The following is a 21,638-nucleotide window of genomic DNA, read 5'->3' as shown; positions in this document are numbered from 1 at the left end:
TCATATGATTGAGACCTCGCACCATTGGACTTCCACCTTTTCCAACAAGGAAGTTATTTTTGAAGGGCAAGCATTTCTCAGAAGATGATACTCTGATTTCTGAAGTCATAGCATGGCTTTTGGAGCAACCTGTTGACTTCTACAAGCGAGGTGTTGACAATTGCTTATAATGATGGGAGAAGTGTGTGTTCCTAGGTGGCACGAATGGAGAGGACTCAGAAATGGGCAAAGTTTCACTGCTCTCAGTACACAGGAAGAGGGTTGGGGTGAGTTCTGGTGAGTTCTGGCTTTCAGTGAGTTCTGAAAGCCAGAACTCACTAAAATGCTAATGTACAAGGGGCGTACATTAGCATTTTAGTGAGTTCTGGCTCTCATGAGAAGAAAGGTCATCACTTGCCTTCTGATTGATATTGCCCTCTAGTGACCGTCACTAGACACTACAAACCAAATGATAGAAGAGGTGAAGAATTCCTACTAGCAATGAATGGAGGACTGTGTCTGCATTCATGGGTTTTTCTCTCTGGCCAGTTGTTCAAATCAGGAGTCCAAAGTTCAAAAGGGGAAAAGGCCTTTACCTTATCTATGTATTGTATGTCATTGTTTGTGTAAAAAGGCATTGAATGCTTGCCTTTTATGTGTACTTTAATCCACTCTGAGTTCCTCCTGGGAGGTAAAGTATTATTATTATTATTATTATTATTATTATTATTATTATTAGTATTACTATTATTACAAGATAGTTTGCCAATCACCACTGGGACCACCTTTACTGGCTTGAGCCAGAATCTTTGCAGTTTGATCTTTAAATCTTCATATTGTGTAAGCTTTTCCAGTTGCTTCTCATAAATCCTGCTGTCACATGGGATTGCAACATCGACAATCCATACTTTTTTTTTTTTTTAAGTCGTGAGGTCAGGAGTACTGTGCTCCAAAATTCTGTCAGTCTGAATTAGGAAGTGCCACAGTAGTTTGACATGTTCATTTTCCATAACTTTTTCAGACTTGTGATGCCACGTTTTTTGTCATAGGCCGATGGTATTTGTGGCACAAGCTCCCAATGGATCATCTGACAACGGTGTTATGCTGTCTATTATTATTATTGACACAAAAGCACAGTATGTCACAGCAAACAAGATCTCTTTGCTGGTTTTCGTATCACAAAATCACAAGTCGAACACTTCCCAAGCGTTTAGGACTGTGTAATGTATTTTCAAATATTGCGTGCAGATCCAAGTAAGGTGGCCTTTTGCAGTTGACAGATCGTGATTTTGTCGATGTTTATTGTTTCCAAATGCTGGCTGAGATCTTTTGGCATAGCACCCAGTGCGCCAATGACCACTGGGACTACCTGTACTTGTTTATGCCAGAGCCTTTGAGGTCTTAATAGCGGCTGAGTTTTTCCTGTTGTTTTTCCTCAATGCGACTGGTATGGCGACATCAATAATCCACTTTTTTCTTTTCCATGATCGTGATGCCTGGCGTGTTGTGTTCCAAAACTTTGTCAGTCTGGATTCGAAAGTCCCACAGTATTTTTGCATGTTCATTTTCCACAACCTTTGCGGGTTTATGATCCCACCAATTCTTTCCTGCTGGCAGGTGGTACTTGTAACATAAGTTTCAGTGAATAATTTGGGCCATAGAGTTGTGTCTTTGTTTGTAGTCCGTCTATGCGATTTTTTTGCAACAGGATATGATCCATGGTTTCATCAGCTTCCTTGCACAGTCTACATTTTGGGTCATCGGCTGATTTTTCGATTCTGGCCTTAATTGCATCACTTCGGATGGCTTACTCCTGGGCTGCAAGAATCAGGCCTTCTGTCTCCTTCTTCAGGGTTCCATTCATGAGCCATAACCAGGTCTTCTCCTTATCAACTTTTCCTTCAATCTTCTCAAGGAACTGCCCATGCAATGCTTTGTTGTGCCAGCTGTCAGCTCTGGTTTGGAGTGCAGTTTTCTTGTAATGACTCTTTGTCTGCTGTGCTTTGAGAAGTTTCTGATTATTGACTTCAATTAAAGCAGGTTCTTGGCTTTCCTTTACATATTCTGCCAGGACGTGTTTTTCTTTTTTGACTGCTTGTTTGACTTGTAAAAGTCCTCTGCCACCAGACTTTCTAGGCAGATAGAGCCGGTCAACATCACTGCGAGGATGTAATTAATTATGAATGGTCATGAGTTTTCTTGTTTTTCTGTCCAAATTGTCCAGTTCTGCCTGTGTCCAGTTTATGATCCCAGCAGTATGTCTTATGACAGGTATGGCCCAGGTGTTTATGGCCTTGATGATGTTGCCTACATTGAGCTTGCTTTTGAGAATTTTTCTGACCCTTTGAATGTATTCTTTGCTGACCAGTCATTTTTTGTCATAGGCAGATGGTATTTATGGCACAAGCTCCAATGGATCATTTGAGCAACGATGTTATGCTGTGTATTATTATTATTATTAAAGGTAAAGGTTTCCCCTTGACATTAAGTCTAGTTGTATCCGACTGGGGGTTGGTGCTCATTCACATTTCTAAGCTGAAGAGCCAGTGTTGTCCATAGACACCTCCAAGCTCATGTGGCCAGCATGACTGCATGGAGTGCATTTACCTATTGATCTACTCACACTTGCATGTTTTCAAACTTGCTAGGTTGTCAGAAGCTGGAGCTAACAGAAGGAGCTCACCCCACTCCCCAAAATCAAACTGCTGACCTTTCGGTCAGCAAGTTAGGCAGCTCAGCGGTTTAACCCACTGCGCCAACCAGGGGGCATTTAGCAAATACCTGCCATAAATATTCTGCATATTGAATTCTGGATCAGAAATAATCTCAGCAAAAGATTCAGTAAAAAAAGCCTCTGGTTTGTGAAGCTTTTTGCTCTTCCTACAGACCTGCTCAGACCCTCAGCATTTGTCCTGTGGAGCCCCACAGGGCTCAGTACCATCCCCCATGTTGTTCAACATCTACACGAAGCTGCTGGGAGAGATCATCCAGAGTTTTGGAGTTCAATTTCATTTGTATAGATGATGTTCAGCTATATAACTCCTTTATACCTGCTACTAAGGAGGCTGTTCTGGTCCTGAACCGGTGCCTGGCAACTGTGATGGTCTGGATGAGGCCGAACAAATTAAAATTGAATCCAGACAAGACAGAGGTCCTCCTGGTCAGTCAAAGGGCCAAACAAGGTATAGGGTTAAAGCCTGAGTTGGACGGGTCACACTACCCCTGAAGACTCAGAAGACTTTGGGGGTTCTCCTGGATTTGTTCCTGAGCCTGGAACCCCAGATCTCGGCGGTAGCCAGGAGAGCATTCGCACAATTAAAACTTGTGCGCCAGCTGCGTCCGTACCTTGGGAAGTCAGAGTTGGCCATGGTAGTCCATGCTCTGATTACATCCTGAATAGCCAAGAACCTGCTGAACATCATCTACTGAAATTCCCGTTGAAAACTGTTCGGAAGCTTCAAACAGACAGCAGCAAGTAAATGATTGGAGCGGCATACAACCCCCAGCTGTGTCAGCTCAACTGGTTGTCAGTCTCCTATTGAGCACAATTCAAAGTGATTATAAAGCCTTAAACGGTTCCAGCCCAGTTTACCTGTCCGAACGGATCTCCTCCTATGAACCATGATCCCCTTACATTGGCAGGCTAGCTTAGGCCTAAGAGAGTGGGCCTGGCAAAGCCAAGGCATCCAGGTTTGCCTTAAGGGGGCATGTTCTAGCCTAGGAGGGAAAGATATCGGGCTGAGATTGGTCAAAGAGATGGGGGTGGAGCCTAAGTGGGCTGAAGGAAAAAAAGTGACTTTTTAAGAAAGAGAGGCTTGAGTTTTGCCAGGGAGCCAGTTAGTGTGAGTTGGGAGTTTGGAGGGGTAGTTTGGGTTTTGTGAGGATGATCTTTGGGACAGTGTGTGGAGTGGTATTCAGAACAGCTATTGAAATAGATAGCTAGAATACTGAGGACCCTGCTGTGGTCGGTTCTTTTCCCTAAGGAAAAGCTGGTTCAGGGATTCAGCCAGTTTCCTATGGGGGGGGGGGGGTTGGGAGTTACTCTCAGAGATTCATTTCCTGAGGTCAACTTCTTTGTTGATCTCTTTTTAAAGACTTGTACCTAGAAGTTTTAAGATCTTTACACAACCACAAGCTTGTATGTGCCAGTATTTTAATGAAACCATCACGCTTTTGTACCTGAATATTTCAAGCCTGTTAAATAATTGTTCTGGTTATTTTTATTAACTTAAGCAAGCCTCTGTATGACTATCTTTGTGGTAAAAGTATTCTTCACAATAACTTTACACAACCTCTAAGAATACTATAGTAACACAGAGTGTGTTACTGAACAACCTCTCACAAATACCACAGCCAGCTTACTCTTAAATTTCATGGCAGCAAAGCTCTACTAAAGAAGCCTTTTAAGCCTTTCAGTTCAAGCAGGTCATAGTTACTCGCTTCTAAATATTTAGTTGATTCAACAACCATTTCTCCCTCTATATTTTAGCAAGCTCTAGATTTTGATGAGCTAGTCTATAGTGGCCAGGAAAACAGAAGACGCTTACTTCTTGGGAGGAGAGCAATGTCCAGTTTCGATAAAATAGTAAAGAGTAGAGACATCAGACTGGCAACAAAGATCCGCCTAGTCAAAGCCATGGTATTCCCTGTAGTAACCTACGGATGTGAGAGCTGGACCTTAGGGAAGGCTGAGCGAAGGAAGATCGATGCTTTTGAGCTGTGGTGTTGGAGGAAAGTTATGAGAGTGCCTTGGACTGCGAGAAGATCCAACCAGTCCATCCTCCAGGAAATAAAGTCCGGCTGCTCACTGGAGGGAAGGATACTAGAGACAAAGTTGAAGTATTTTGGCCACATCATGAGGAGACAGCAAAGCCTAGAGAAGACAATTATGCTGGGGAAAGTGGAAGGCAAAAGGAAGAGGGGCGACCAAGGGCAAGATGGATGGATGACATCCTTGAAGTGACTGGACTGACCTTGAAGGAGCTGGGGGTGGTGATGGCCAACAGGGAGCTCTGGCGTGGACTGGTCTATGAGGTCACGAAGAGTAGGAGACGACTGAACGAATGAACAACAGCAACAACAGCCTATAGTGGAGGTGTGCCTTGTTTTAATTTGGTTATCACAGCGGTGGTGATCCTTATAATTGGTGGCAGCGGTGGGATCGTATAACACCTCAATCCAGTCCATTTTAAGATGGCAGGGACCTAAAAGAAGCTGAAGAGATCAAGAGAAGGTGGCGAGACTATACAGAAGATCTGTATAGGAAGGATAATAATATCGAGGATAGTTATGACGGTGTGGTGAATGAATTAGAACCAGACATCCTGAGGAGTGAGGTGGAATGGGCCTTAAGAAGCATTGCTAACAACAAGGCAGCAGGAGACGACGGGATCCCAGCTGAGCTGTTTAAAATCCTAAAAGATGATGCTGTCAAGGTGATGTATGCCATTTGCCAGCAAATATGGAAAACACAAGAATGGCCATCAGACTGGAAAAAATCAACTTATATCCCCATACCAAAAAAGGGAAATGCGAAAGACTGCTCAAACTTCCGTACAGTGGCCCTTATTTCTCATGCCAGTAAGGTAATGCTCAAGATCCTGCAAGGAAGACTCCAGCAAGACATGGAGCGAGAGTTGCCAGATGTTCAAGCTGGGTTTAGAAAAGGCAGAGGAACGAGAGACCAGATTGCCAATATCCGCTGGATAATGGAGAAAGGCAGGGAGTTTCAGAAAAACATCTACTTCTGCTTCATTGACTATTCTAAAGCCTTTGACTGTGTGGATCATAATAAATTGTGGCAAGTTCTTGGTAGGATGGGCATCCCAAGCCACCTTGTCTCTCTCCTGAGGAATCTGTACAAGGACCAAGTAGCAACAGTCAGAACTGACCACGGAACAACAGACTGGTTCAAGATTGGGAAAGGTGTACGGCAAGGCTGCATACTCTCACCCAACCTTTTTAACTTGTATGCAGAACACATCATGCGATGTGCGGGGCTTGATGAATGCAAAGCTGGGGTGAAAATTGCTGGAAGAAACATTAACAACCTCAGATATGCAGATGACACCACTCTGATGGCCGAAAGCGAGGAGGAGCTGAGGAGCCTTCTAATCAAGGTGAAAGAAGAAAGCGCAAAAGCCGGGTTGCAGCTAAACATCAAAAAAACCCAGATTATGGCAACAAGAATGATTGACAACTGGAAAATAGAGGGAGAAACCGTGGAGGCCGTGACAGACTTTGTATTTCTAGGTGCAAAGATTACTGCAGATGCAGACTGTGGCCAGGAAATCAGAAGACGCTTACTTCTTGGGAGGAGAGCAATGTCCAGTCTCGATAAAATAGTGAAGAGTAGAGACATCAGACTGGCAACAAAGATCCGCCTAGTCAAAGCCATGGTCTTCCCTGTAGTCACCTACGGATGTGAGAGCTGGACCTTAGGGAAGGCTGAGCGAAGGAAGATCGATGCATTTGAGCTGTGGTGTTGGAGGAAAGTGCTGAGAGTGCCTTGGACTGCAAGAAGATCCAACCAGTCCATCCTCCAGGAAATAAAGCCCGACTGCTCACTGGAGGGAAAGATACTAGAGACAAAGTTGAAGTACTTTGGCCACATCATGAGGAGACAGGAAAGCCTAGAGAAGACAATTATGCTGGGGAAAGTGGAAGGCAAAAGGAAGAGGGGCCGACCAAGGGCAAGATGGATGGATGGCATCCTTGAAGTGACTGGACTGACCTTGAAGGAGCTGGGGGTGGTAACGGCCGACAGGGAGCTCTGGCGTGGGCTGGTCCATGAGGTCACGAAGAGTTGGAGACGACTGAACGAATGAACAACAACAACGAGGTAAATTTTAACTGAAATTTGACAACTAATAATTATCTGAGAGAAAGAGCTACCACTGACGCCATTTTGAAAACAACAAGTAACAATGGCACCTCCCAAAGCAAAGAAGGTTACTTCTGAGGAAGCAGAAAAGGAAGGAGATACAGAATCAGTTGAGGAAACTGAAACAAGCGCAGGGGAGTAGTCAAGAACAGATGGCTACCTCTTTGGCACTTGAAAAGCTTAAAATGGAAATGAGAATTAAGGAACGTTTGAAACATGAGGAGAGAATAGCAGAACTCCAACTGAGAGAGAAAGAGGAAACACCTAGATTAAACCAAAATACTGACACCACTATGCAAAAAGCTTTGAAGAACCTTGTTATTTTAGGGGGGATTGCGTGGAATCGTTTTTGGCTAGCTTCGAACGAGCTTGCCATGATTTTGAAGTACCTGATTCCAAAATGATGGTGTACCTGAGGCCACTGATTTGTGGGGAGCTCAGTGAGGTATACGCTGATCTCAGGGATTCAGAAAGTGCAGAGTACCTCATATTTAAAGTGAGGGTTAAGTTAAGGTTTGGTTTGACACCTGAGCAGAGTAGAAAAACGTTCAGGGAAGTAAAACGGAAAGCTGGAGAAACCTTCTCACAATTGAGAAGCAGACTGGAAAAAGCTCTAGATTGTTGGCTAGAGGGGAGTCAAATTACCACTTTTGAAGATCTAAGACATTTGATTTGTATGAAACAGTTTCACCAACTGATCTCCATACAAATGAGGTTGTTCGTTAAGGAGAAGATTAAACAAGTGGCGGAACTGTCAGCTTGGCTGGACGAAATGGAGGCAGACTGGAATTTGAGTCATACCTCAGTAGCCACCAAAAAGCCAAGAGAGTGGGTTCCGAAGGAGAAAACTGACAGGGAGAGTCAAAACCCAGTCAGACGGGACGCCATTTCTGTCACCAAGAGGGACATAAAAGAACTGCTTGCCCAAAATTAAATAACCAGAAAAGGCCAATCACACCACCTAGAGCAGTAAATGTGGTGAACCAAGTACCATCACCAAAAGAAATCCACACTCCACCCTTACAGGAAGAACCTGTCAGCATTATGAGAGTAAGGAATGTTGGAAAAAAGATTAATAAAGATTATCTGGAGGTGATAAAACGTAAAGATCAAGAATTGTTGGGATTTAGAGATACTGGGTAAGACGTGTCCTTAATATGGCCGGAGCTTGTTAAAAAGGAACAGATATTTCCAGGCCAGAGGTATAGGGTAAAAGGAATCTATGGCCCTGTATTTGAAGTACCTGTCATGGAAATCCCAAAAGAATATAAACAATATTCTGGAAAATGGAGAATGGGAGTTTTTAATGATCTTGAAGTTCCAGTGTTGTTGGGAAATGATTTGGCAGGTCATTGTCGCCATAGCAACGTGGAGAACAAGAGCCAGGATAAACTGGAGGGGAAGAACTGGTCCCTGAGAACATCGAGTCCAATGAGGAAAAGCCCCTTGAATTGGAAACTAGTGGGAGTGAGCAGTAGATGACCATCCCTTGCCAACAGCAGATGAGCAGCTTGAGGGAGGAAAAAGTGGCCCAAGAAAGCCCAAAGATTAATCCCTTTGAGTTGCCATGTGTCAATCTCATGGACAGAGGAACAGTATGAGAGAGGCGAGGACCAGAGCAGAGAAGACCCCTGAGATTGACAGGGGTTTTTTTAAAATCATAATCTGGCCCTCTGTTTAAAAAGTTTGAGGACCCCTGGCTTAGAGAAATGTGTGGTATAATTAGAGCAAATATATATATAAATAAAGATATGCAAGTCCTTTGATCTTAATGGTACCAAAGCAACATGTGTTTCTGCCACAAAAAAGTGGAGGAGGCAGTCCTGCCTGCTTGGGAGGAGGTAAGATAAAATAGCCAAAATCCTTTAGGTTTAGAAATTTATTTTGTTTAATCCACAAGCTTTATAATAGCTTTAAGTTCTTTTAAAAAAACAAAAACCCCGTGAGAACATGACAATATCCAAAGTTCAGGTCCTGAAGCTCTCAGAGATCCACACTCTGAAAGTTAACACACTATTCCAAAGTACCACAACAAGACCAAAAAAAAGAAAAGAAAAACCCTATGAGTGGGGCAACAACATTTCACAAACAAAAATATATGTCAAATTCTGCTGATCATGGGAATTGCCTTCTGAAAAAAACAAACTGGGAAAGGAAAGGTGAAAGACGTAAGGGACAAAAGAAAATTCCAGTGTTCCAAAGAAACCTAATCAACCACTCTGGTAAGCAACAGGCCAAGATGTCGGTACCTTCTTCAAATGTTAATTCCAATCATAAACCAAAAGATAATACAGGCAAACACAGAAAAACCTGGCCCTTTGCATGTATTCCAATGTAATTTCATTGACAGCTGTGTGTACAGACCATGTAAGGCCTAGAGGAAGAAATCAGAGCCAATTAACCATAAGCATTTGCACTATGGTGTTTAGAGAAATTGCTGCCTCCAACAGCCTTGATTTAAAGCCCTTCAGGAAAGAAAAAGAAAAGGGGGGGGGGGAGGGAGAAACCTTTACTGCTCAAGAAAATTCTAGTGAAACCATGTCAACTGTCATAGGAAATTACTAGGTATATGCTGTGAAGGCATTTTCTGCAATGAAGATCCATGCCCTTTTTTTTTTATAGAAAAAATCATGGTGAACTTCAACCTAGCAATTACAACCAATGTTAAAGTCTAAAGCTCTAACACATTTTAGTAATTTGAAATTGAAATCTTGGTGTGCAAACAAGATACAATATACACTTTTGATCAAAAGCTGCTTCAGCTTAAGATGGCGGAGACACCTGGGCCTTCCTCATCGACCTCAGAGCCTTCTCGCGCAGGTGCTTTTCCAAATCATCCAGGTTATCCTCTGCTTCACTTTCAGTCTCCTGAATGCAATGGAAAGTGAGCAATTACATTTAGAATCAGAATATAGGCAACATTATGCAAATAGACATAGGACTTCTGCTAACTTGGCACACTAACCTGGCCTCACTATGTAAGACACTGTTTCTCAACCTGAGGGTCGGGACCCCTTGGGAGGTTGTGAGGGAGTGTTAGAGAGGTCACCAAAGACCATAAGAAAACACAACATTTTCTGTTGGTCATGGGGGTTCTATGTGGGAGGTTTAGCCCAATTCTATCACTGGTGGGATTCAGAATGCTCTTTGATTGTAGGTGAACTACAATACAATACACAACTTTATTACGGTCACTGACCAGTACAAAGCGGGGCACCATCGCCCTGGGAGGGAAAGCAGTTTAAAATCACAGTTTAAAACACATGTTATTATAACAGATATGGAACTGAGGGGGAAAGATTGATAGGAGGGGTCAAAACACTGGGGAAGAGGCACACTGCAAGCCTAGTAGCATTTCAGCTGTAGGTAAACTATAAATCCCAGAAACTACAACTCCCAAATGTCAAGGTCTATTTTCCCTAAACTCCACCAGTGTTCACATTTGGGCATATTGAGGACTTGTGCCAAGTTTGATCCAGATTCATCATTGAATCCATAGTGCCCTCTGGATATAGTTGATCTACAACTCCAAAACTCAAGGTCAGTGCCCACCAAACCCAGTATTTTCTGTTGGTTATGGGAGTTCTGTGTGCCAAGTTTCTATCATTGGTGAGTGGCATTTCAAACAATTACTCTGGCTTTTTTTGGACATTAGGCTAATTTTTGGGGGAGAGATATATTATCTATGAGAAATCTTCAACCAGTTTTCTTTTAAGTCAGACGAGCGGTACCTATTGATCTACTCACATTTGCATGTTTTCGAACTACTAGGTTGGCAGAAGGTAAGGTTGACAGAAGAAGCTCACGCCGTTCCCCGGAATCGAACCTGCAACAAGCTCAGCAGCTCAGCGCTTTAACCCACTGTGCCACCGAGGACTCCGAGTAGGAATATTTTCATTTTTTTAATCCAAATTTGTTGCCATTCCTGTAGTTTTGTCTCCCAATATTTTTTGCCCAATTTGTCATACAGTTTTTAATTTCTTCCGTTTTCATTGCCCATTTTAAAAGTTTGTCATAAATTTTTGTGACATTTTTCTTTTCTGTTTTGATCAGTTGGTCCCAAAATTCCTCCTTATTGTTAAATCCCACTATTTGTTTGTATATGTCCCTTATTGGAGCCATATTAGGTTCTTATATACTTGGGCAAGTTCATCTTGCGGTCTTAAATTAAAATTATTATTGCTCTTTATTAGTAAGTCTCTATATGTCGGCCAGGTCCTCCATCCCAAAAGTCTCCTTTGTTTTGCTTCTATCAGGGATAGCATTAGAGGGTTTTTTGTGTAGAAATATCTTTTATATTTATCCCAGACTTTTATAAGGGCTGATGTAATAAAACGATTACCAATGTTTTTTCAATTTTTGTTTTCCCATACCAGAACGTGCTAGCCCACTCTCAGGTCAAATACTTCTAGTGTCAATATGTTTTCTTTATTTAGCGTAACCCAGTCTTTAACCCACATCAGTGTACATGCTTCAAAATAGCTTTTGAAATCAGGCAAACCGAATCCTCCTCTGGTTTTCTTATTAATAATAATTTTAATAATAATAAAATAATAAATTTATTTTTCTACCCCACCTCCATCTCCCCGAAAGGACTTGGGCTGGTTTACATGGGGCCATGACCAGACAATGTACAGTTAAAAACAGAACAACAAAATATAAAACAGCATAAAAACAGTATCATCATAAACAATAAAAGCAAACATTATTCTTGGCTTCTTGCCGTTCTAAATAAATTTTGATATATCTTTATTCCAAAATCTGAATATTGTCACATTGCGTATTATAGGAAAGTTTTGGAAGAGATATAGAAGTTTCAGGAGTGTGTTCATTTTTATTTTGGTTATTCTCCCCAGTAGTCATAAATTTAAATTTTGCCAATTAATTAGATCTTTTTTTATATTTTTCCAAGTCTCTTCATAATTATTTTTGAAGAGTTGAGCATTCCTTGCTGTTAACCAGAGTCCTAAATATTTTATTTTTGATCTTATTTAATAGCCAGTCTTATTTTGTAATTCTTCTTGTTTATTTTTGGACATATTTTTGGTTAGCATCACTGTCTTTTCTATTTAATTAAAATTCTGCTACTTTTCCAAACGCTTCCAATTTGTTTAGCCAGTTTTGCATGTTTTTGTTGGGGTCTTCTACTATATAGATGAAGTCATCAGCATATGCCCTTGTTTTATATTTCTGTTTGACTATTTTCATGCCTTTCACTTCGTGGTCATCTCTTATTGCTTTCAACATTATCTCCAACGCCATTATAAATATTAATGGGGAAAGTGGGCAGCCTTGGCGAGTTCGTTTACTAATTGAATTTTTTTTCTGTTACATGGCCATTTATTTGTATTCTTGCTTTTTGATTAAATTGCATTTATTGCATTTTTAAATTGAAAGCCTATGTCAATTTCATCTAATAACTTTTTTTTAAAAAAAATTCCAATTCAAATTATGAAAGGCTTTTTCTGCGTCCAATGAAAGAAGCGCAAGTTCTTTTTGTGTATTTATGTCATAATATTCGGTTGTGTCAATGATAGTTCTTAAGTCATCTTTTACTATTAGGAAGGAAACCCGCCTGCTCCAGTCTTTTAAAAAGTTCTTTAATCTATTTGCAAGAAAAAAATCTTGTAAAAATCTTAGTAAAAAATCTATAAGCAGGAGGGAAACTGGTCAATAATTCTATACATCTGAAGGGTCAGCCATATCTTTTTTAATCATAACAATTTCTGCCTCATTCCATGTATCAGGTATTTCTTTTGTGTGTAGTATTAGGTTCATTCGTTTTTTGAGAAAAGGGAAGAGCTTGTCTTTCATTGTTTTATAAAAGTCCGCCGTGTATCCATCCGGACCCGGTGTTTTACTTTACATCCATCTTATTGATAGCCTCTAGAATCTCATCATCTGAAATATCTTTATTTAATAGTTCTATTTAATCTTCTGTGATCTTTTGTAAATTTTGGTGTGTGAGATATTGTACTATTGATTCCTCTGATATTTGATCTTTGGTGTAGAACTGTTTGTAAAAGTTTTGGAATTCTATCTGTATCTCCATATCAGTTATGTGTCTTGTCTCCTTTTTTATTTCCGTTACTAGCTTGGGGACCCGGCGTTGCCTGGGTTATTAGAGAAAGTGGGTATTGGTGGTTCTGTATGCCAAGCTTGGTCTTTATTGGTCTTTGGATAACGGCTGCATTATTTTCAGGAAGTGAGTGAAGGAGTGGGTCATGGGGGCTCTGTGTGCCAAATTTGGTCTTTATCAGTCATTGGATGAGGGTCGCAGTGGTTTCAGTAAGTGAGTGAAGGTACTGCAAGTCCCATCATGCAAAGTCCATCCTCTTTCAAACAGCAGCAGAATGTAGAGTGGATCATGGGGGCTCTATGTGCCAAGTTTGGTCCTAATTGGTCATTAGAAGAGGGTTGCAGCAATCTTTGGAAGGAAATGGAGGTACTTGAAGTCCTATCATCCATGGTCTGTCCTCCTCCAAAATGCACCAGGATGTAGAGTGGGTCATTGGAGCTCCATGTGCCAAGTTTAGTCTTTATTAGTCATTGGCAAGGGTCTCTGTGGTCTCAGGAAGTGAGCAAAGGTACTGCAAGTCCCATCATCCATTGTCAAATTCTTCCAAACCGCACCAGGATGTAGAGTTGGTCACACTGGGTCTCTGTGTAAATTGTGGTCCTGATCCATCATTGTTGGCAGTTGTAATGGTCTTGGGAAGGGAGTGCAGGTATTGCAAGTCCCATCGTCCATGGTGCATCCGCCTTCAAACTGCACCTGAATGTAGAGTGCGTCATGGAGACTCAGTGTGGCAAGTGTGGTCTTTATCGGTAATTGGATAAGCGTTGCAGTGGTCTCAGGAATTGGGCAAAAGTACTGCAAGTCCCATAATCCATGGTCTATCCCCAGCCAAATATACACCAGGAGGTAAAGTGGGTCATGAGAGGTCTATGTGCCAAGTTTGGTCCTGATCAGACATTGGATGGGGTTAACAGCGATCTCAGAATGTGAGTGATGGTACTGCAAGTCCCATCATCCAAAGTCGATCCTTCTTCAAACTGCACAGGATGCAGAGTAGGTCATGGGGGCTCTGTGTGCCAAGTTTGATCTTGATCAGACATTAGATGAGGGTTGCAGCCGTCTTGGGAAGGGAGCTCCACTCCCTTCCCAAGACCCATCATCCCATCATCCATGGTCTGTCCTCCTCAAAAGTGCACCAGGATGTAGAGTGGGTCATGACTCTGTGTGCCAAGTTTGGTCTTGATCAGTCATTGGTGAGGGTCTCAGTGGTGTCAGGAAGTTGAGTGAAGTGACTGCAAGTCCCATCATCCATTGTCAAATTCTTCCAAACCGCACCAGGATGTAGAGTGGGTTAAGCGGGCTCTCTGTGTAAATTGTGGTCTTGATCCATCATTGTTGGCAGTTATAATGGTTTTAGGAAGGGAGTGCAGGTATTGCAAGTCCCATCATCCATGGTGCATCCTCCTCCAAGCCGCACCAGGATGTAGAGTGTGTCATGGAGACTCAGTGTGCCAAGTTTGGTCTTTATCAGTAATTGGATGAGGGTTGCAGTGGTCTCAAGAATTGAGCAAAGGTACTGCAAGTCCTATAATCCATGGTCCATCCTCCTCCAAACCACACCAGGACGTAAAGTGGGTCATGAGAGGTCTATGTGCCAAGTTTGGTCCTGATCAGTCATTGGATGAGGTTAACAGCAGTCTCCAAATGTGAGTGATGGTACTGCAAGTCCCATCATTCATGGTTCTTCCTCCTCCAAACTGCAGTAGGATGTCGAGTGGGTCATGGGGGCTCTGTATGCGAAGTCTGGTCTGTATTGGGAGTGTTCTGACCCAGCTCCCGGCCTTTCCTTTGTCATCTCGGAATCTTGGATTTGAGGCTGGCCAATCAGAGACCATATGCAAATTTCCTTCTGTCATGCCCCGTTTCTGCCATGAACCCTCTTCTCCACCAGGGGCTCTTATTGAAGCTGGCCAATCAGGACCATATGCAAATAGCACCACAGCGGCAGCCAATCAGAACGCTGCCACATACACCTTCCGCCCTTCCGCCCTGCGCCCTTCCTCTGTCCGATACAAACACTCTCTTTTATTATATACTAACTTGGGGACCCAGCACTGACAGGGTTATTAGAGAAAGGAATTGTATATCAAGGTTGGTGTTTATTAGTTATTTATATGGCTCGCAGTGGTCTCAGGAAGTTAGTGAAGGTACTGTGAGTCCCATCATCTGTGGTCCATCGTCTTCCAAACTGCACCAGGATGGAAAGAGGGCCATGGGGGCTCTGTGTGCTAAGTTTGGTCTTGATCAGTCATTGGATGAGAGTCACAGCAGTTTCAGAAAGTGAGTTAAGGTACTGCAAGTCCCATCATCCATAGTCTCCCTCAAACATCACCAGATCATCTCTCATGGGGGCTCTGTGTGCCAAGTTTGGTCTTGATTAGTCATTAGATGAGGGTTGCAGCAGTCTTGGGAAGTGTGTGGAGGTACTTGAAATCCCATCATCCATAGTCTGTTCTCCCCCAAACCTCACCAGAATGTTGAGTTGGCCATGGGGGTTCTGTGTGCCAAGTTTGGTCTTCATCAGTCATTGGATGAGGGTCTCAGTAGTTTCACTAAGTGAGTGAAGGAACTGCAAGTCCCATCGTCCATGGTGCATCATCCTCCAAACTGCACCAGGATGTAGAGTGCATCATGGAGTCCCGGTGTGCCAAGTTTGGTCCTTGCCGGAAATTGGATGATGGTCGCAGTGGTCTCGGGAATTGAGCGAAGATACTGCAAGTCCCATAATCCTTGCTCGATCCACAGTCAAACCACACCATGGCGTAAAGTGATTCATGAGAGGTCTATGTGCCAAGTTTGGTGTTGTTTAGTCATTGTTGAGGGTCGCAGCAGTCTCGGAAAGAGAGTAGAGGTACTTCAAGTCCCATCATCCATGGTATGCCCTACTTCAAACCACAGTAGGATGTAGAGTGGGTCATGGGGGCTCTGTGTGCCAAGTTTGGTTTTGTTCGGACATTAGATGAGGGTTGCAGCAGTCTTGGGAAGAGAGTGGAGGTACTTGAAGTCCTATCATCCATGGTCTGTCCTCCTCATAAGTACACCAGGATGTAGAGTGGGTCATGGGGACTCTGTGTGCCAAGTTTGGTCTTGATCAGTCATTGGCAAGGGTCTCAGTGGTCTCAGGAAGTGAGTGAAGTGACTGCAAGTCCCATTATCCATTGTCAAATTCTTCCAAACCGCACCAGGATGTAGAGTGGGTTATGCGGGCTCTCTGTGTAAATTGTGGTCCTGATCCATCATTGTTGGCAGTTATAATGGTTTTAGGAAGGGAGTGCAGGTATTGCAAGTCCCATCGTCCATGGTGCATCTTCCTCCAAGCCGCACCAGGATGTAGAGTGGGTCATGGAGACTCAGTGTGCCAAGTTTGGTCTTTATCGGTAATTGGATGAGGGTTGCAGTGTTCTCAAGAATTGAGCAAAGGTACTGCAAGTCCCATAATCCATGGTCCATCCCCGGCCAAAACACACCAGGACATAAAGTGGGTCATGAGAGGTCTATGTACCAAGTTTGGTCCTGATCAGTCATTGGATGAGGTTAACAGCGGTCTCAGAATGTGAGTGATGGTACTGCAAGTCCCATCATCCATGGTTGCAGTAGGATGTCGAGTCGGTCTTGCAGGCTCTGTGTGCCAAGTGTAATCTGTATTGGTAATTGTCTGACTCAGCCCCCTCTGGCCTTTTCCTTTCCTCTCTCAGTCATCTCGGAATCTTGGAATTGAGGCTGGCCAATCAGAGACCATATGCAAATTTCCTTCTCATGTCCCCGTTTCTGCCATGAACTCTTTTCTCCACCAGGGGCTCCTATTGAAGCTGGCCAATCAGAGACCATATGCAAATAGCACCACTGCGGCAGCCAATCCGAATGTTGGAACTTTCAGGCTGGCCAATCATAATGCTGGCACATACACCGCCACACCGCCGCACTTTTGTCCTCCACATACAAACTTTCACCTTTATTATATGTATAGATAGATATAGATTTGTTGGGCTTGTTTTGGTTTTTTTCTCACTCTCCTCGTCAAACATTTCCCTGGCATATTCACGTTTTCAAAATATTGTTGCTTAAAAAATTTGTTTTTTTTTTTACTAATGATTCTAATTCTAAATGATGTTTTCTTTTCTTTAAAAGGGACAATTTTCTCACTATCTTTTGATTGTGCGGGTCCCTTATAAGTTCTCCCTCATTTTCCTCAATCTCTCTTTTTTATTTTTCACTTTGTTCTTCATAACATTTTGCTCAATGAGAACCACTCATAACTGCTTTAAGTGTGTCCTAGATTGTCTGGGGTTTTATCTATGGAGTGTCACTGGTGTTAAAAAAAGTATTTTATTAAATTTTTGTTTTTCTTAATGTCATGTTCTGTTTTTAGTAAGTTTTTGTTTAAGCGCCATTTCCATGAATCTTTTTTTTTTGTTGAATGTTATTTCTAGTGGACAATGGTCTGAACTTTCTCTGGAGAGTATTTTAGTGTTGTGGATCTTTGTTGCTAACGTGTTTGAAATCCAGATTATGTTGATTCTAGTCTATGTCTGCTGGCAGTGGGAATAGTATGTGTAATCTTTCTCTTTAGGATTTCAGGATTTCCATGAGTCCTGTAGGTCAAATTCCTCTTTAAAAGAAAGAAAGCTTTTGGGGAGTAAACCACTGTTTTTCTTTTTTTGGATTGTCACTTTTATCCAAAATGTTGTCCAGAATACCACTGAAATCCCCTAAAATTACTAGATTATTGAATTCCATTTTTTGTATATTTTCTTTTAGGTATTCTAAAAATTTGGGTTTTGGCCCATTTGGGGCATAAATATTGCATATTAAGGTTTTCTCCCTTCCCGTGGTTATCAATATAGCAACAGCCCTTCCATCTTGGTCCTTAAATTTACATGAATTTGAGTAAATTTAATTTGACACAAATTACTACCCCTCTTCTCTTTGTTTGATATGAGTAATATTATTTACCGATCTTTTTATGTGTGAGATGCGCCACATATTTTTGTGAAATATGAGTCTCTTGGAGAGCCACAATTTAATATTTTCCTTTAATGATTTGCTGAAATATTATTTTTCTTTTATTGGGAGAATTTATTCCATTTACATTTCCTGAGTAGCATTTCAATTATCGGTCACTCATCTTCCATTCTATTTTCTTCATCCATTTAATCTTCCCCAAGTTCTCCATCATCTAAATCATCAATATTAGCTGTTGCCTGGTCTAATTTATACTTTTCATCTTCAGGGGAGTGAAAATGGGGCCTTTCCTTCTTTTTACCTTTCCTTGGCGAGGGTTCTGGAGGGATTGAGATATTTTCCTTTCTCAGTCTTTTATAGAATTCTTTGGCTTTTTCTCCACTTGCTATCCAGTGTCTTTGTTCTTTGTAGGTTGTCATTATCCCCTTTGTTTTTCCCATCTAAATCTTATTTTCTTAATTATGACTGCAGATTTTAAAAGACTGCAGGGCATACCCATGAGCACACAATGCACATTCTTTATCATACATGAAAGGTGCAAACTTTGTATGCAATACTATGGTGGTTCTGCCTTGGCTTCCTCGCAATATGCAATACAGAAATTGTTATATACACACACACAAACACACGTTTAAAAATACACACTAGTCACCTTTTTGGGCTCTAGATTCTTTTCTGGCTCTTCCTCCGCAGATGTGGCAATGGCAGTTGTTGCAGGAGCTACAGCAGCCTTCTCTTTCTTATGCTTTTTGTGCTTCTTGTGCTTTTTCTCCTTTTTGTGTTTCTTATCCTTCTTCTTCTTCTTCTTTTTACCACCCCCTTCCTGATCAGAAATCTGTAAAGTCAAACAGTGTTTTGGTGTTTATTTAAAACATTTATTAGACACTTCTCTGTATCATACTTAAAACAAAAGAAAACATCTACATTGCAAAAGCAATACATTACAAGCCAATAAATGGGCAAAGACCATACGTTTCCAGAAAAACAAAAGCAAGGCCCACACAGCTGAAATAAAAGCTGGTTCATCACATAAATTCACTAGGGATCAAGTTGTAACAAAGTAGTTGTGGATATAACATTGCCAGACATGTTTACAGCTGCATAAACAAAACTAAACATTTTCACAGTCAGCTGAAGAGCATGGTTGATTAATTCGAGTGCATAGACTGAAAAAGCAAAAGCAAAAAGAAAGTGCAAAAGCCAGGTTGCAGCTAAACATAAAAAAAACCAAGATTATGGCAACAAGAATGATTGACAACTGGAAAATAGAGGGAGAAAATGTGGAGGCCGTGACAGATTTTGTATTTCTAGGTGCAAAAATTACTGCAGATGCAGACTGTAGCCAGGAAATCAGAAGACGCTTACTTCTTGGGAGGAGAGCAATGTCCAATCTCGATAAAATAGTAAAGAGTAGAGACATCAGACTGGCAACAAAGATCCGCCTAGTCAAAGCCATGGTATTCCCTGTAGTAACCTACGGATGTGAGAGCTGGACTTTAGGGAAGGCTGAGCGAAGGAAGATCGATGCTTTTGAGCTGTGGTGTTGGAGGAAAGTTCTGAGAGTGCCTTGGACTGCGAGAAGATCCAACCAGTCCATCCTCCAGGAAATAAAGCCTGACTGCTCATTGGAGGGAAGGATACTAGAGACAAAGTTGAAGTATTTTGGCCACATCATGAGGAGACAGGAAAGCCTAGAGAAGACAATTATGCTGGGGAAAGTGAAAGGCAAAAGGAAGAGGAGCCGACCAAGGGCAAGATGGATGGATGGCATCCTTGAAGTGACTGGACTGACCTTGAAGGAGTTGGGGGTGGTAACGGCCGACAGGGAGCTCTGGCGTGGGCTGGTCCATGAGGTCACGAAGAGTCGGAGACGACTGAACGAATGAACAACAACAAAGACTGAAAAGAAGTCTCTAGAATAACATTGCTCAAATTGGGAATTTGGACCCTTGGGGGGGGGGGGGTCACAAGAGAGTTTCAGAGGGATCGCCAAAGACCACCAGAAAACATATTTTTTTGATGTCCTTAGGAACCCCTTTGGCAAAGAAGACTGGAGATCTCTCCACCTGTCCTTCTCTTCCTTTTGGGAAACAGACAGTGAATCCTCCCATCAAAAGCCCTCCTCCGCTGTGATTAGCCAGCCTCTCAGCCAAAGGAGTGCTGTTTCTGAGACTCCAAGAGAGGAGGAGAGAGCAGGCGGAGGGGAGAGCAGGTGTGCTTGGCGCATGGCAGCGTGGTGCACACGTGCAGGCGAGGGAGTGCGTGTGAGGCTGGGGGGAGGCTGCTGCCTGCAAGTCCCTTCAAGGCAGGGGGTTCTTGTGGGAAGTTTGGCCAAATTCTATTGTTAGAGGGGTTCAGAATATTATTTGAGGCTAAGTGAACTATACATCCCAACAACTACAACTCCAAAATGTCATGGTCTATTTTTCCTAAACTCCACCTGTGTTCACTTTTGGGCATATTGAGTATTTGTGTCGAGTTTGGTCCACATCCATCATTGTTTGAGTCCACTGTTTGAGTGCTCTCTGGATGTAGGTGAAGTATAACTCCCAAACTCAAGGTCAATACCCACCAAATCCTTCCAGTATTTTCTGTTGATCATGGGAGTTCTGTGTGTCAATTTCATGGTTGGTGGAGTTCAGAGTGCTCTTTCATTGTAGGTTAACTAACCCCACCAGCATTCAAATTTGGGCATATTGAGTATTTGCCCCAAATTTGGTCCAGTGAATGAAAATACATCCTGCACATCAGATATTTACAAGACAATTCATAACAAGATCAAAATTAATTATGAAGTAGCAACAAAAATAATTTTGTGGTTGGTGATCACTACAACATAAGAAACTGTATTAAGGGGTTGTGGCATTAGGAAGGTTGAGAACCACTGCACTAGAAGATACGCACCCTTCCTGGGGATGGACTTGGTGTAGGGCTTTTAGCCTTCTTTGCAGCTGCCGGTGAAGACCAGTGAGCAGGTGATCGAGACTGAGCAGGTGATTCGGGTACTGGATGTTTCTTCGGGGGCAGTTCAGGTGATCCTGAAACAGACCTGGATGAAGATCTCCTTCCGACAAGGTGTGGACTTGGTGGGGAAACCCTGAAAGAGAGAGAGAACATTTGCGAATGAAGTACATAGTATACTTTCTAGGAATGCAGCCACATTGTTGTTGTTGTTGTTGTTGTTGTTGTTGTTATTTTCCTCCCACTTCTCTCCAAAACTGATATGTTCCATTTAAAATTGCCAATACATAACATTTTCTATGTGTAAACTTCATTCTAATCTAGGAAGTAAAACAGATTTTTTTTCAAGATTTCAAAAACAATCTGTTTTTTATATTTAGTATATCTGTGTAAACAGTCTCTATGAAATTTGATGTCATAATCCATGTCTAAGTTTGTATGTCTGATCTAGAATTATGTAGACTGAAATCCCTTCAGTTTCAGGAAAATGCATTTGTATGATTGACATGATGCCTTGAATAGGACTGCAAAGAGGGAATTAAAAAACATGGTGTTTCAAAATAATGAACCCAATTTCAAAGCAGCATGTTTCACAATGGCCATATGTTGCAATTACACAAAAGGTTAGTAAGGTTATAAACCATGTTTGAGCCAGAAATAAATCTTTTAAAAATCACTCCAAAAGCCAGGAGAGGAGTCTAGTAGTAATCAATGGAAACTCTATGTCCCATCCTTTCAAGTGGAAATAAATTTTACAATACATCCAATATTTTC

The 21,638-nt window shown here is 42.0% G+C and overlaps 1 protein-coding gene across 7 annotated transcripts in view; it reads right to left on the bottom strand.

Moving 5' to 3' along the window:
* Positions 1–8,726: 8,726 nt before the first annotated feature.
* Positions 8,727–21,638, bottom strand: part of LOC137095337 (serine/arginine repetitive matrix protein 1-like) — a 107,223-nt gene continuing 94,311 nt past the window's right edge. For all 7 annotated transcript variants that reach the window (XM_067461862.1, XM_067461864.1, XM_067461863.1 and 4 more), the window contains 3 exons: positions 20,808–21,000; positions 18,556–18,738; positions 8,727–9,730 (listed from right to left, as the gene is read on the bottom strand). In XM_067461862.1, coding sequence (XP_067317963.1) covers positions 9,626–9,730; positions 18,556–18,738; positions 20,808–21,000 — 481 coding nt within the window. In that variant the 3' untranslated portion in view covers positions 8,727–9,625. The remainder of the gene's footprint in view (positions 9,731–18,555; positions 18,739–20,807; positions 21,001–21,638) is intronic.

Source organism: Anolis sagrei, chromosome Y (assembly GCF_037176765.1).
Source record: "Anolis sagrei isolate rAnoSag1 chromosome Y, rAnoSag1.mat, whole genome shotgun sequence".
Lineage (NCBI taxonomy): Eukaryota > Metazoa > Chordata > Lepidosauria > Squamata > Dactyloidae > Anolis > Anolis sagrei.
The sequence above is the reverse complement of the archived record's forward strand: the minus strand, read 5'-3'. Positions and strand labels throughout refer to the sequence as shown.